The following is a 15114-nucleotide window of genomic DNA, read 5'->3' on the forward strand; positions in this document are numbered from 1 at the left end:
ACAAACAGAATTGTTTAAACACGCACACGCACACACACACACAACAAGCCTGGAGTTAAAGAGTATCTGACTCTGAAGTCAGACACATCTGAATTTCAGAATCAACCTGCTGCTTACCTGCCTTATGTGTGCAAGAGGCAGAGAGGGTGATACTATATTTTGTCCCTTAGCATGGCTGTGACCACTCAGTAACAAACTGATTGAGCACTTTCCATGGGAAAATACAAACCATTTTTCCTCTGCTTTCACACCACAGTTATCAATCCAGAAGACTTCTGAGACTCCAAAAGGTGTGGGGATTTCTCCTGCTGAGCAAGCAAGTGATTAATTCTGCAGCTAGGTATCTTCCACTTCAGTTCTGGCGGAATGTCATGCCCCCCAGTGGAGAGTTTGACCCCCAGCTCTCCCACACACACTTTATTTGCTAGTTGCAAGCCCCAGGTGGTTTTGCATGGACTTCTGGCCCACACACTGTAATCAGGGCCCCCTCAACCCCCTCCTTTGGTTCAGTTAATTTGCACATGTTGCTCACAGTTTATTGGAAGGACATTAAAGGAAACAGATGAAGACATTAAAGGAAACAGATGAAGAAATAGGGTGGGATATAGGAGAAGTTTACAGGCCCTTCGAGCATGCCACCCTCTAGAACCTTTCATATGTTCAGCTATCTGGGAGCTCTCAGGGCCCTGTCTTTGGGGGTAAGGGGTTTATAGAGGCTTCATTACATAGGCATGATTAATTAAATTCTTCACTATTGGTGATCAACTTAACCTTCATTTTCTTCCCTCTCCCTGGAGGTTGAGGGTAGGGCTCAAAGTTCCAACCATCTAGTCCCACCTTAGTCTTTCTGGTGACCAACTCCTAACATGAAGCTTTCCTAAAGTCTGCCAACCATTAGTCAACTTATTAGCATACAAGAACATATATATGCCTTTGGAGATCCCAAAGCTTTTAGGAGTTATATGCCAGGAAAGAACAAAGACCAGATACATAATTCACAAATCTAGTTTGGAGCCTGAAAGCATCTGGCTCAACCTATCCATCATACTGAAACAAGAGTGTCACATAATTCTGCAGGATCTGTGTAAGGCCTACAGGTGCAAGCGCCCTCAGCCCCTGGAAGGCTCCAAGGGGACTAGCATGCACCTTGGGTGGGAGAGGCAAGCCGTAGGCATTTTAAATGCGTAGTTGCTGAAGATGATAAATTAATTTAGTAGACAAGTTCTTGCCTTTAAATGAGGTGATACAGGTAAAACACATAGAGTCCTTCCAAAATATTTTCCTATTTTCCACCAATACCCAAAAAAAGAGATTGTTTCTTGAGCTTTGAATCTATTCAGATTATAATGGTATTTTATAATTAAAGCTGGTAGAGAACTCTGTTCAAAAGTTAGTCTAGAACATTTACATATTTCAAAGAAGAATGAAAGCATGCATAATAAAATACCCCTCCCACCTCTCGTCCATGTTACTTGCTTCTCTTTCTGTAGGCATTCATGATTTTCTGTGTGTTCTCCAAGAGATATTTTGTGAGTATGGCAGAAAATGCAGCTTTTCTCTCCTTAAAGGTGTGAATCAAGATCACAAACAAGGTTAAAAGAAAAGTAAAACTACTTTTATTCAGGTGCAAAACAGATTTGCAAATTGGAAATGCATGGGTTTGTACTTTCTAACAAGAAGTGGGTACCTGCCACTTAGCATTGTCTGGGGGATTGAAGCAGGTCTAGCAGTTGGAAACTGTCACAGAGCAGGGTTGTCATAAATGTTACCAGTCCTTTGGAATGTTCAAGTCAAGAAGCAAATAGGCAGTCAAGTATTTTCCCTCTGGCAGATTCGGTTTGTGACATTTCTGTGTGGCAGCAAATCTCTTAAGGCTCAGAAAAGGAAGATGGCTCTCTTTTTGACCCTTCTGCAGCCATGTTGACTTTTATTTTATCAAAGGACCAACGAGAATTATTTTACAACTGTGGACTCAGACTCTTACTCAATAATCCTTGCTTTAGATTGCTTGTGTTTTTCTTCACAGGGGTGAACTGCTACTTTGGGATCTCACTCAGTCTTGGAGACGGAAATATACCCTCTTTAGCACTTCATCAGAAGGACAGAATCATTCCAGAATCGTGTTTAATTTATGTCCTTTGCAAACTGAGGACAAGCAGCTGCTTCTTTCCACATCAATGGATAGAGATGTAAGAACTGCTTAGATTTCTTCAGCTTTGTAAAATAGGGATTTGCAGTCTGGGTGGGATTAGAAAGTCTTGGTCCTCATACCGCCTCCCTACTTAAAGTTTTAGAGGTGCTGTTGCCAGTTGGCACTCTCCATGTCAGCAGTACACAGAGAGGACAAATGTGAGGAACCATCGAGATGCTTTTCTGCTAAAGTACCTATGACAAAGATGAGTAGAAGTGTCCTCAGAAGGGCGCATAAGATCATCATGCTTTGACTTATCCCCATCTGTAGTTTAAGAAGCAGAATCATCTGCTCTTAGTGAAATCTCTCTGAGGGAGAATTGGCTGTATTTAGAGCCCATGACCTTGCTGTTCTGCTTCTAAGCTGGGCTCATAAACTTCATTTTCTCTCAAGTCTCTCTATTTAGATAATAACTAAAAACTTTCTACTCCTAGAGTGTAAGCCATTTTGCTTTTTAGATTGCAACTCCAATCTTTCCACATGCTGGAGCCGTGTTCCTCCTTATTTAGTTTCCTGAATGAGGAGGTTGCCAGGAATGGAAAGACCACTGACCTCTGGGAAATGGGAGGTCTAGGTTCTGGTTTATTCTATGACCCTGAATTCACTGGACATCTCTGGGAATAAATATATTCCAAGATCCTGTTGAGCTGTGTGATTATTTCTGATTTTTTTCCCCTAAGAGATGCTTTTTCCAATTCCTACTGAATGGTTAAATTACATTGTCCTTGCTCACTATGAGCTTATCCCATTTGGAATATTGGAGTCTTTTTCCTATTTCTCTGATTTTTTGAAATATTTAGGCCCTAACTTTTAATCTTTTCAGGTAAAATGTTGGGACCTGGCCACACTGGAGTGCTGCTGGACCCTGCCTTCCCTCGGTGGGTTTGCCTACAGCCTAGCTTTCTCTCCTGTGGATGTGGGCTGTTTGGCTATAGGCGTTGGGGATGGCATGATCCGTGTATGGAATACTCTCTCCATAAAGAACAACTATGATGTGAAAAACTTTTGGCAGGGTGTCAAGTCCAAGGTTACAGCGGTAAGGATACTTTCTTTGAATTTTTTTTTTTTTTTTTAAGAATATCCACTCATTTAAGTGAACTCTGTTATAAATCAAAAGTTGTTTAAAGGTATTTTTGAAGAATACTAAATAACAAAGTGTAGAAAGTAGACTTTCCTTTTCTACAATACCCTCTACTCCATGCCTCCATTACCATGACCCAGAGAAATAGTCTTTTGACAATTTGAGATACATCATTCCAAATTTATTAATTATTAATTAAACTGTATTTTCTAAATTGTTTTAGAATCTTTTTCTTCTTTTTATAGTGCCAGGGATAGGTTTCTATGCATGCTAAGTAAGCATTCTATCACCGAGCTGAATTCCCAGCCCCTATTCTAGAATCTCTTACCCTAGTCTACAATATGTCATGTTTTTTCTATCATAAGTATATAAGTTTATTCACAAAAATGTCTGAAAAGAAAGATAACAAAATTGGCTATTATTTTTTGTTTTGCATGGTGAAATTACAGATGACTTTCACTTTGCTATTAATCCATCTTTTTTTTTTCTTTTAAACAATGAAAATTAAAAGAAATCAACAGCAAGAAAGTCTCCCACTTGAACGCTTAGATGCTTGAGATTCCCATAACAGTGTGTCCCCTTTCTCGTATATTTTCATTTGGAAACTCTTTTCTTATAGCTGTGCTGGCACCCAAACAAGGAAGGTTGCTTAGCTTTTGGAACTGATGATGGAAAAGTGGGATTGTATGACACCTACTCCAGCAAGTAAGCAATACTTGATTCTTGTTTGGCCAATTCACCAAAATGTCAGTGATGGATTTGAGTTTATACACGTGATGTACAAAAAATTCTAACTTGAAGAATGAGGTTCAGAACTCAGAATCTTATTTTTAAATTTTTTTTCAGGTGATATTGATTCGGCCCATCTGATTTGGGGGAACCACTAACATAAATCATTTGCTTTTATTTTTACAAAAGTTTTCGTGCAGACATGAAAGTTGAAAGACAAGTAGAACATCTGTGTGCCTTATCTCAGTTTTTAGCCATACCATTTATCTGTGTGTCTCTGTATTTATCTCATCTAAAACATGAAACAAAGTTTCAAACATAAAATTGTGATACTCCCCCTTCTCAAGAAACAGGGTCGCAGGTATGGTGACACTCTTCTACAGATTTTTTGATTTTTTTTTTTTTTTTTTTTTTTTTAACCAGGGATTGAACCTAGGGGTGCTTGACAGTGTCTCACTGAGTTTCTTAAGGTCTCGTTAAGTTGGTGAGGCTAGCTTTGAACTCTTGATCCTCCTGCCTCAGCCTCCTGAGCCACTAAGGAATATAGGCGTGTGAAGCAAGAAAGACCTCTACCACCGAGCTACAGCTCCAGCCCCTAGATAAATAGATTACTCCATATTTTGTACTTGTCTAGTTATTCCCTTACGGTGATTTCTAACTCATTTATGTATTCCTATCATCCCTATTATATTTGCTATCAACCGCAAGTCATAGCTAAGCAACCTTATCCCTTTACAGTAGTCATTAGTCATAGGTGGCTAGTCAGCACCAGTAAAGTGCTAAGTCCAAGTTGAAATGTGCTATAAGTGTAAAATATATTGAAGTATTAGCATTAGAAAAGAATACAAAATATCTCAAAAATATTTTAGTTTTAAATTACCTTTTAGCCTGGTACAGCGGCATACACCTGTAATCCCAGCAACTCAGGAGGCCAAGGCAGGAGGATTGCAAGTTCAAGCCAGCCTCAGCAACATAGCAAGGCCTTAAGCAACTTAGTGAAACTCTGTCTCAAAGTAAAAAACAGGCTGGGGATGTAGCTCAGTGGTTAAGAGCCCCTGGGTTCAATCCCCAGTCCAAAAAAGAAAGAAAGCAGGAGATATGAGAAAAAGCATACCAAACTTGCCAGATGTATGGGAGTAATATTTTTTTTAATATTTACTTTTTAGTTGTAGTTGGGCACAATGCCTTCATTTAATTCATTTATATGTGATGCTCAGGATCGAACCCAGGGCCTCGTGTGTGCTAGGCGAGTGCTGTGGGAGTAACATTTTTATCTGGGTGAAATATGTTTAGGGCTTAATCATTTTGGTTATGATGGAATATTATTATGTTGTATGTTATTTAAATGTTTGCTTTTTTATAGTTGGATATTTGGAGAAGAGTAATGCTCAATACTTTTTCTATAATATAGCAACTAAATTTATAAATAGGGACTTTTGAGAAAAATATGGTGTATTTTTCACCGTGCCTTTTAGTTTAAATCTTTGTTTGTTCTCCACCTCTCCTTACCCGCAAAGACCTCCCCAGATTTCTAGCACATATCATAAGAAGACTGTGTACACGTTAGCTTGGGGACCACCTGTACCCCCAATGTCACTTGGTAAGTGTCTGAGCCATTCTTTAACAAATATAATTTCTTTTCTTCAATTTAATTCTAGGATATGAAAGCAAGAAAGAGTCATAAATATTCTAGTGCAGTGACTGCTTGGTTGTTCGCTAGTTAGGGGTCCATGAAAGCAGTAGTGGCAGGTTACAAATTAGAATTGCAGAAGAAAACATTTACCTATAAGCTTCCCCAGACTGCCCCCACAACTCTTTTTTTTTTTTTTTTTTTTTTAAAAGAGAGAGTGAGAGAGGAGAGAGAGAGAGAGAGAATTTTAATATTTATTTTTTAGTTATCGGCAGATACAACATCTTTGTTTTGTATGTGGTGCTGAGGATCGAACCCGGGCTGCACGCATGCCAGGCGAGCGCGCAACCGCTTGAGCCACATCCTCAGCCCCCCACAACTCTTAAGCATTGCTGTCTTTGAACTAAACTTTTTCATTTTAACATAGTTTTCTCATGCTGGATCGTGGCCTTTGACTACTACTTTTCACCCCTTTCCCACTTCTAGCCCCTCAGTCTTGTCTTTCCCATAAGTGATAGGTCTTTCATAATATCTTTTTGAGTGTATTCAATGAAAGTCTTTGATACACTTTCCTAAACTACAATGAAACTACTGTAAATTTCCATAGTAATTGCCTTACTGTGGAGAGGATAAATAGTATCATCAGAACTCAAGCAGCATTGGAATTATATTCTGTTCATCCAACAACAGGATTACTATAATACTTAGAAAATCACTCCTTTGAAGATACCTCCTTATAGCTAGTCCTGGGAAATCCTGTAGCTTCATGTATTTAAATGCCCAAAGTAAAATACTTATTTCTAGAAGAAAATGTGAATTCTCTAAAGCTTTGAATGTTAAAGAATGTTTCAAGTGAATGTGTTCCATCATAGAATTTAACATAGAATTAGTATACCTTTTACTTCTCCCAATAACTCTTCAGATGGAAAGAACAGTAATTTTATTCTCATGTATTAGAATGCTTCAAATGCATAATTCTTTTTAATTCTTAATTCTCATAGTAGGGCATGGTCAAATCTGTAATAACAAATAGTTAAACTGGTGAAGTTCAGGACTGATAAGCTTCCTTATCTCATGTAGGAGGAGAAGGAGACAGACCTTCCCTCACTTTATACAGCTGTGGAGGGGAAGGAATTGTCCTACAACATAACCCTTGGAAGTTGAGTGGGGAGGCCTTTGACATCAACAAACTCATCAGGGACACCAATTCATTCAAAGTGAGTTATCGTGATCTGGAGTTTCCTGTTGGATTCCTCTGGTTTTTCCATCTTGTATACTAAATGCCATTCTTAGAGGCGGCTTGTCAAGTCAGACATTGCAGATACTGTGAAGCAGGCTGTGAGTGAACTTGTAAGTTCTAATATATATCTTAAGAGTCTTTATCCTTGAATCCCGCCACCCACCCACCCCCCAATTGCAGTAGTGATTTATGATTTTCAGATCCTTTTTTTTTGGCGGAGGTATTGGTGATTGAATTCAGGGGTACTCAACCACTAATCTACATCCTCAGCCCCATTTTGTATTTTATTTTGCGATAGAGTCTCACTGAGTTGCTAAGCACCTCGCTCTTGCTGAGGTTGGCTTTGAACTCATGATCCTCCTGACTCAGCCTTGTGAGCCGCTGGGAATACGTGTGCTCCACTTGATTTTCAGATCTTGACCATAAACATCCTTTTTATGCCAACCACTTCAACCAAAATGATACTGTGGCAAAAATGGCCCTGTCATATGGTTTCTACCAGCTACAGATTTTTTTTTTTTCCTCAAGACTGAATTGAAATTTTGTTTTTAAAGGAAATAATTTCAGAATTACAAAAGCTACAAAAACAATACAGACAATTTTCTTGTGTCCTTTACCTAGATTCCAATATTTAATCACTTTTGCTTTAACATCCTATTAATGCGTGTGTATGCCAGAAATGTCTTTTAAAGTCTAACCATAAGGGCTGGGGTTGTGGCTCAGCGGTAGAGTGCTCGTCTAGCACGTGTGAGGCCCTAGGTTCAACCTCAGCACCACATAAAAATAAATAAACAAAATAAAGGTGTTGTGTACAACTAAAAAATAAATATTAAAAAAAAAAGTCTAACCATAAGATTTCCTTACCCTTTCAAATGAGTATTTCTTTTTAATATTTTTTAGTTTTAGGTGGACAACAATATATTTTATTTTTATGTGGTTCTGAGGATTTAACCCAGTACCTCGAGCATGCTAGGCAAGCACTGTACCTCTGAGCCACAACCCCAGGCCTTCAAATGAGTATTCTTTTTAATCACTGCTCAATATTTTTGTATGGCCAGAATAAAAATATCACTTAATCATAAATTAATTATATTTAATTATATTCCTTCATTGTCTAAAGTGTTATCTATACATTAACCTTCAATAATGAAAAGAAATTACTGTTCTGACAAGTTTTTAGTTTAGTGGCAATTGGTATATGCATCAAAAGTTTATACAAGGAGTCTGAACTGAAAAAAGAAATTTTGAATCCCTTCACATAAATGATAGATGAAAAACCTCTGGGTGTGTGTGAGATAGGATTAAAAATAAAAATAAAACAGTAAGAAAAGAAGAGGACCCAAGATGTCTTAGGGACCTACAAAATATAAAGGTGGCAAGGGTGGGAATTCTGGAAAACTGAAAGGATAAGAAGAAAACAAGAAAAGCTTTTGTTAAGGACCAAGAAACCTTCTGGGAAGACTAGTGGGCACATTTCATTCTTCCCTGTGGGACAAAAGTTGCTCCAGTTAACAAGGTTAAACATTGTAGATGTTTGGTTGTTACTGGCCTCTCTGTCCCATTTTGGAAGTCATAATAAGAATTTTTGTTCTTCGTAATTCTTGAACTAATTAAGAAGACTGTTTAGGAGAATGGCTGTTGTATAATTAGAACATGTTTTAACTCTGGGGACTCCCCCCAACACCATCCTGTCATCACTGATTTATAAGATGTGTGGAGAAAAGAACAGTGTTTATAGTCAGGATTGGTTTGTTTTGCTTCTAGTACAAATTGCCTGTACACACAGAGATCAGCTGGAAAGCAGATGGCAAAATCATGGCTCTTGGCAATGAAGATGGGTATGTATTTGTTTTCTTAAAAAAGAAATAACTTTGCAGTAGTACGTATTTTGAATCACAAGCTGGCTGATGCCATCTGTAATGTTAATGAGGGAAGCCCCGTTGTAATTCATATTCTGATTTATCATTGATATCTTTAACTGATCCAGGAGCTCTCTGCATCTTTGAGAACAACAGAATTATTTAGATTAATTTTATTTCAAAGATAGCATTTGCCTATAGTATGTTTAGGCTATTTTATGCCTCAGAAATGGTCATCTTCTTCATTAAACTGCCTTCATTACACTCCATTTTTAAGAAATAATACTAACTTGGGCACAATGGCACATGCCTGTAATCCCAGCATCTCTGGAGGCTGAGGCAGAAGGACCTCAAGTTCAAAGCCAGCCTCAGCAAAAATGAGGCGCTAAGCAACTCAATGAGACTGTGTCTGTAAATAAAATACAATATAGGGCTGGGGATGTGGCTCAGTGGTTGAGTACCCCTGAGTTCAATCCTTGGTACCAAAAAAATATTTAATAATAATAAGCAGAAATCCTTTGTAGATCTCACTCCTTCCATTGTTAGTCACAATGACATACATAGTCCAAGTTCATACAGCGGTCATTAATTCTTTTAGCTTCCCACCACCATGTATTATTTATTAATGCCTAACAAATACAACTTTCCAGACAGTGTTAGAATTTTTAAATGCTGAATATGCTTATTTCATAAAACAACCTTTTATATCTGGTTCTCCATGAGAGAATGGCCTTTGCGGTGAGTATTATCTCATTCTATTTCACCTTTCCTAGACTGGTGGGTAAGGGAACTGTTTGTTTGCACTGCACTGTAATTTGATTATCCCTCTTGTCTTGGTGTTTCTTATTCTAGATCAATAGAAATATTTCAGGTTCCCAACTTAAGACTGATCTGCACCATCCAACAGCATCACAAGCTTGTGAATACCATTTCCTGGCATCACGATCATGGCAGCCAGCCTGAGCTGAGCTATCTGATGGCCTCTGGCTCCAACAATGCCGTCATTTATGTGCATAATCTGAGAACTGTCCTAGGTAACTTTGGTTTCTTCCATACTTGGGGGCGTTATATTGCTCATTCACCTACTTTCCATTCTGTTCTTTGTATGTTTTTACTTTATTTTTGGCTTTTTTTTTTCTCCTTTCCTTTGTCTTTTTTCTTTTTTTTTCCTTTCAAAAACACTGTATTCATCTTACTCTAAAAGTCCTTCAAACATGACAAAAATGTTAATTTAGAGAATGAAGAATACATACACGTATGTGTACACATTATATATTATTATATTTATATTGTGAATTTTCTTGTACAAATTCAATACATGAAAATTTGGTATTAGCAAATATGTATTCATTCCATAATATGAATACACCAGAATTTATCCATTCACAATTGATTATCATTAAAATTATTTACATTTTTTCAGAAGTAATATTACTTCTGAAATCTTCAGGAGCATGACTAGTTTTCTTACATAAAATTTCTAGAAGTAGATGTGAAGAGATGTGGACATTAAAAACATGGTTTTTTGGGGGGGCTGGGGTTGTGGCTCAGTGGCAGAGCACTGAGTTCTCAGCACCACATATAAATAAATAAAATAAAGGTCCATTGATAACTAAAAAGACATTTTAAAAAAAAACAGTTTTTTAAATAGTTAATGCTGAAAGCTGTCCAAAAAGCTGCCAGTTTATACTCCCTTCAGCAGGGCTGCTGTGTTATATCCACCTTCGACACACAGCCCATTCCCATCTTTGATGACATCTAAAGTTCATAATCTTGTGAGATGGCTGTTGTTCTCCTCACTTCACTCATGTAGAATCTGAGGTCCAGTCCAGAGAGGTTAGCTAACTTCTTCCATAGCTAGTATACGACAGACCCAGACTCACAGCCTCATCCCAGAGCCTGCTTGTGTTCTAGGAAATACTGTTCCTGCCTGATAGTTTAACTTTTTCATGAGTGATTTACCTCTGAAGGAACCTTAAACAGCTTTGAGCCCCTTTCAGCACCTGCTGATAACCACAGTTCAGAAGGTCAGAAGGGCTTTTGCTTTTTGTTGTTATTGTTTTTTTGTTTTGTTTTGTTTTGTTTTTGTTTTTTTTGCAGTATTGGCAATTAAACAAAACCCAGGGGCACCCTCACTGACTTACATATCCAGCCATTTTGAGACAGGATCTTGCTAAATTGACCAGTCTGGCCTTGAATTTGGGATCCTCCTGGCTCAGGTTCCCAAGTCACTGGGATTACAGACATGAGCCACCACACCTAATGGATCTTTCTTTATTTATTTCTTTTTAGTTATCTTTATTTATTTATTTTTAATTTATTTAATTTATTTGTCTTTAATTAATTTAATTTTATTTATTTATTTATATGTGGTGCTAAGAATTGAACCCAGGGCCTCACATATGCCAAACAAGTGGTCTGCCACTGAGCCACAACCCCAGCCCCAGTGGACCTTTCTTTTTAATATCAGGGAAATGGGGTTACATTTTCCTCCAATATATAGAAATTACCTATCACTAAACTGTTCATAGTGTTGCAGAGTGATTTCTTTCAGCAGTAGTGAAAACAGTTGATTTTTAATTTCTGTTGAACTAATTTTTGTTTTCTGAAATAAAAACAAAAAAAAAATTTTATTCTAACCGTCACTCTCCTGAATTAAAAGCAATGTGGGAAAAGTATTAAAGTTTAGACACATTAGGGTTGTAATAATACATAGTAGGTACACTATAATTAATGAGAATTGTTAAAGAGCCAATCCTGTCCTTGTGATTATCCACTTTGGCAAAGGACATTAACTTATTTTTCATAGCAGCACAGATCTTTGTTTTTTAATTATTTATTTATTTATTCATTCATTCATTTTGGGTACCAGGAATTGAACTCAGGGACACTTATCACTGAGCTACATCCACAGCCCTATTTTATATTTTATTAGAGACAGGGTCTCACTGAGTTGCTTAGGGCTTCACTCTTGCTGAGGCTGGCTTTGGACTCGTGACCCTCCTGTCTCAGCCTCCTGAGCTATTGCATTTATAGGAGTGCACCACCACACCCAGCTACCATCCGAGTTTTGATATTTTTAATCTTCTTTTTTTTTTTTTTAAATAAAAAGGAAGTTGCAGTAAGAATGCAAAGACTTTCATCTACCTTTTGCCAGATTCATTTAGCATTTTTGCAATATTTGATGAATACTGAACTTTTTTTTTTTCTTTCTTTTTGTGGTGCTGGGGATTAGAACCCAAGGCCTTGTGCATGTGAGGCAAGCAATCTACCATCTGAGCTATATCCCTAACTCAAAACAGTTGTTTTTTTGCAAGTTCCTACAATTTGGTTTTATCTGGGATTTTCTCATAATTAGCTAGAATACCGTACCATTAAGGATATGTACTTCATAGGATTACATCTAAAAGGCATTATTTTCATTGTGATGGCTTCTGGAAGGAAATAATAATAGCTAACACTTTTTGTGTTAAACCTGTATTTGCCCAGACCCTGTTAATAGGCCCATATACTTAGCCACTAACAGTATTATCTGCTAAAAATCAGATCTGACAGAATCTTGACTCTTGCATTAACAAGAGTTAACACCTTCATCTAGTCTGTTTTGTTATTGCTTGTAACGGTAGCAGTAACATCTTTCTCTTACCTTTTAGAGAGCAATCCTGAGGCTCCAGTGACCATTACAGAGCCCTACCGGACCCTTTCTGGACATACGGCCAAGATCACTAGTCTGGCATGGAGCCCACATCATGATGGAAGGCTGGTGTCTGCTTCCTATGATGGTACAGCCCAGGTACTGTTTTGTCCTGGCCCCTTGGGCTCTCACTAATTTAAACTCTGTCCTCTTCCCCTTCCCTCTCCAGTTGTGAACATGTTTTTCATCTCCACTGTCACCCTCTACAGAAAGAGATTATCTGAACTCTAGAAGGCATTTTAGTTTTATCTGGACCCTTAGCAGGCCAAGCCGGGTGACATACCATGAATATGGTAGGATAAATTGATGTGAAAAGTTCTCTTTCTTCAAACACAAAAATGAAAATAAAGATGAGCTGCCAGGCCAGAGCTATGTTGAAGAAGTTTAGGTGTTACAACCAGAATTGACCATAGCAGCTAGGGAACTAACATCTGTGATTGGTGTCTGTCTCAGTATTGAATTGTAATTCAGTTGTTTGCACAAACTGGGAGCCATGAAGACAGGCCTGCTTTCTGTGAACTGGACACAAAGATAATTAAAGAAATAACAAAGCAGCTAATCATTTGTCCAAGGACTTGGGAACAAAAGAATTACCTATGGGAAATTAGAACTCCAATTTCTAATGTAGGTATGAATTATTTTTTTCATGATGCCAGAAGCCCCAGGCCAAATATTAGCAGATAGATCCGGTTTGGAACAGTGTGATCCATGGTGCATCGATAAATGCCCATTCAGAATCTCCCTCTTAGGAATACCTAAACTCACTGGAGCATATAAGCCTCCCACGTGAAATAGTACTGTGAAATTGAACTCCTAAGAGAGAAATTACAAACCACATGAGGAAATAAAGAGCCCACAGGTTTTTGTTTTTGTTTTTTTGTTTTTTAATGTTTTTTAGTTGTTGATAGACTTTTATTTACCTAGTTATATGCGGTGCTGAAAATCGAACCCAGTGCTTCACACATGCTAGGCAAGTGCTCTACCACTCAACCACAACTCTAGCGCCCCCCCCACGGGTTTTTTAATTGAATAAATTAAGCCCCCCAAACAATAGAATAACCAGAAAATTTATTGTCATGTATGTGACTTCTGGTTTCAGGTATGGGATACTCTCCGAGAAGAGCCTCTTTATAATTTCCGAGGACATCGAGGCCGACTGCTTTGTGTGGCATGGTCTCCTTTGGATCCGGATTGCATCTACTCAGGGGCAGATGACTTCTGTGTATACAAATGGCTAACTTCCATGCAAGTTCATTCCCGGCCTCCTCAAGGTCAGTCAGAACATGGAACCCATACAGTGCTTGCCTAATTCCCTCTCTCTTGCTCTCTTAATTGAGTTTTAAGAGACAAGCAAGGAAGACATTCATGCAAGGAAGGAGCACAGGATAGTAGGGGGTCTGCAGCCCACGCAAAGCAGGCAGGCTTTGGGGGCTGAGAACAACACCCTCGGACAGTAGCAAGTGTGCCTAGGGGTCAGATCTTGGTTGCTAAATATGAACCTAGAACCTTCCTTTATGCCAGAAAGGAAAGATGAACTTAAAAGATTAAGGAGACACATCAGAAGGACACAGAAGCCAGCTTGACCAAATCTGAGAGGATTTGTACTTGAAAATAAGTAAAAGGAAAATTCCATTCTGGCCGTAAGCAACTGGAAAAATTAAGCAACTAGAAATTTCTCCAAAGGAAATGAAATTATGTGTTCACATAAAGACTTTAAGAATGCTCATAGCAGCATTATCTGTGGTTGCCAAAAACTAAAAACAGCTCAAATGCTGATCAATAGATAATTGAATAAATCGTGTAGTATCCCTGCAATGGAATTCCACTTGGTCATAAAAGAGAAAGTAATAGGCGAGATGCAGCTTAGTGGTAGAGCATGTGCTTAGCACGAGACCCAGAGTTCAGTCCCCAAATCAAAGAATAGAAAGGTACTGATAAACAACAAAATTAGTGAATCTCAAAAAAATTATGCTGAGCATAAGAAACTGAACACAGAAGACTACATACTATATAATTCTAATTATATGAAGCTCTAGACAAGGCAAAACTAGAGTAATAACAGGTCAGTGATAGCTTGGGGCGGGGATGCATTACAGAGTGGTGGGTTACACAATTATGATCTGTCACAATTTATCAAAGTATTAAAAGGTGGGTATTTTATTGTATTAAATCATTCCACAATACAGGTGATTTTTAATATAAGAATAAAAACTTAAAAAATGAGTAACACTAACAAATTATAATCTAACGAAGAAACTCATACTGATGTAAATAAATGAGTGCCTAAATAAATGGGAGGCAAGACTTCCTTATGCCACCTGATGACTTTAGAGTGAATGATGGGATCTTGAAAAGAAGCCCATTCCAAGCCATCCCCACAGGAAAGCCTGCACACCCCAAAGAATAGCAGCCTCCCATGGGACACTGCACCTTCTGAAATTGAACTCCTCAGAGAAAAGATGCAGATTGATATTCAGCAGTCATTGTAACAATTTTTAGTCAAGAAACATCAGTGGGCTTGTAGTTCAGTGGCAGTGTTTGACCTTAGGTTTGATTCCTAACACTGGGGAAAGAAAAAAGAAGAAGAAAAAAAAATCCATGGATGCTTAATAATAAATAGGAGTAGTTTATTTTTTCGGTGGGTAACCTACAGTATGCCCTATTAATTTAAAGTGATTAAACCAAAGAAT

At 38.0% G+C, this 15114-nt stretch overlaps 1 protein-coding gene across 2 annotated transcripts in view; it reads left to right on the forward strand.

Moving 5' to 3' along the window:
- Nucleotides 1-15114, forward strand: part of Gemin5 (gem nuclear organelle associated protein 5) — a 45562-nt gene that overhangs the window by 6954 nt on the left and 23494 nt on the right. For both annotated transcript variants that reach the window (XM_076856398.2, XM_076856399.2), the window contains exons 7-15: nt 2027-2189; nt 3015-3227; nt 3892-3977; nt 5519-5601; nt 6712-6848; nt 8636-8709; nt 9583-9764; nt 12384-12523; nt 13524-13695. In XM_076856398.2, coding sequence (XP_076712513.2) covers nt 2027-2189; nt 3015-3227; nt 3892-3977; nt 5519-5601; nt 6712-6848; nt 8636-8709; nt 9583-9764; nt 12384-12523; nt 13524-13695 — 1250 coding nt within the window. The remainder of the gene's footprint in view (nt 1-2026; nt 2190-3014; nt 3228-3891; nt 3978-5518; nt 5602-6711; nt 6849-8635; nt 8710-9582; nt 9765-12383; nt 12524-13523; nt 13696-15114) is intronic.

Source organism: Callospermophilus lateralis, chromosome 5 (assembly GCF_048772815.1).
Source record: "Callospermophilus lateralis isolate mCalLat2 chromosome 5, mCalLat2.hap1, whole genome shotgun sequence".
NCBI lineage: Eukaryota > Metazoa > Chordata > Mammalia > Rodentia > Sciuridae > Callospermophilus > Callospermophilus lateralis.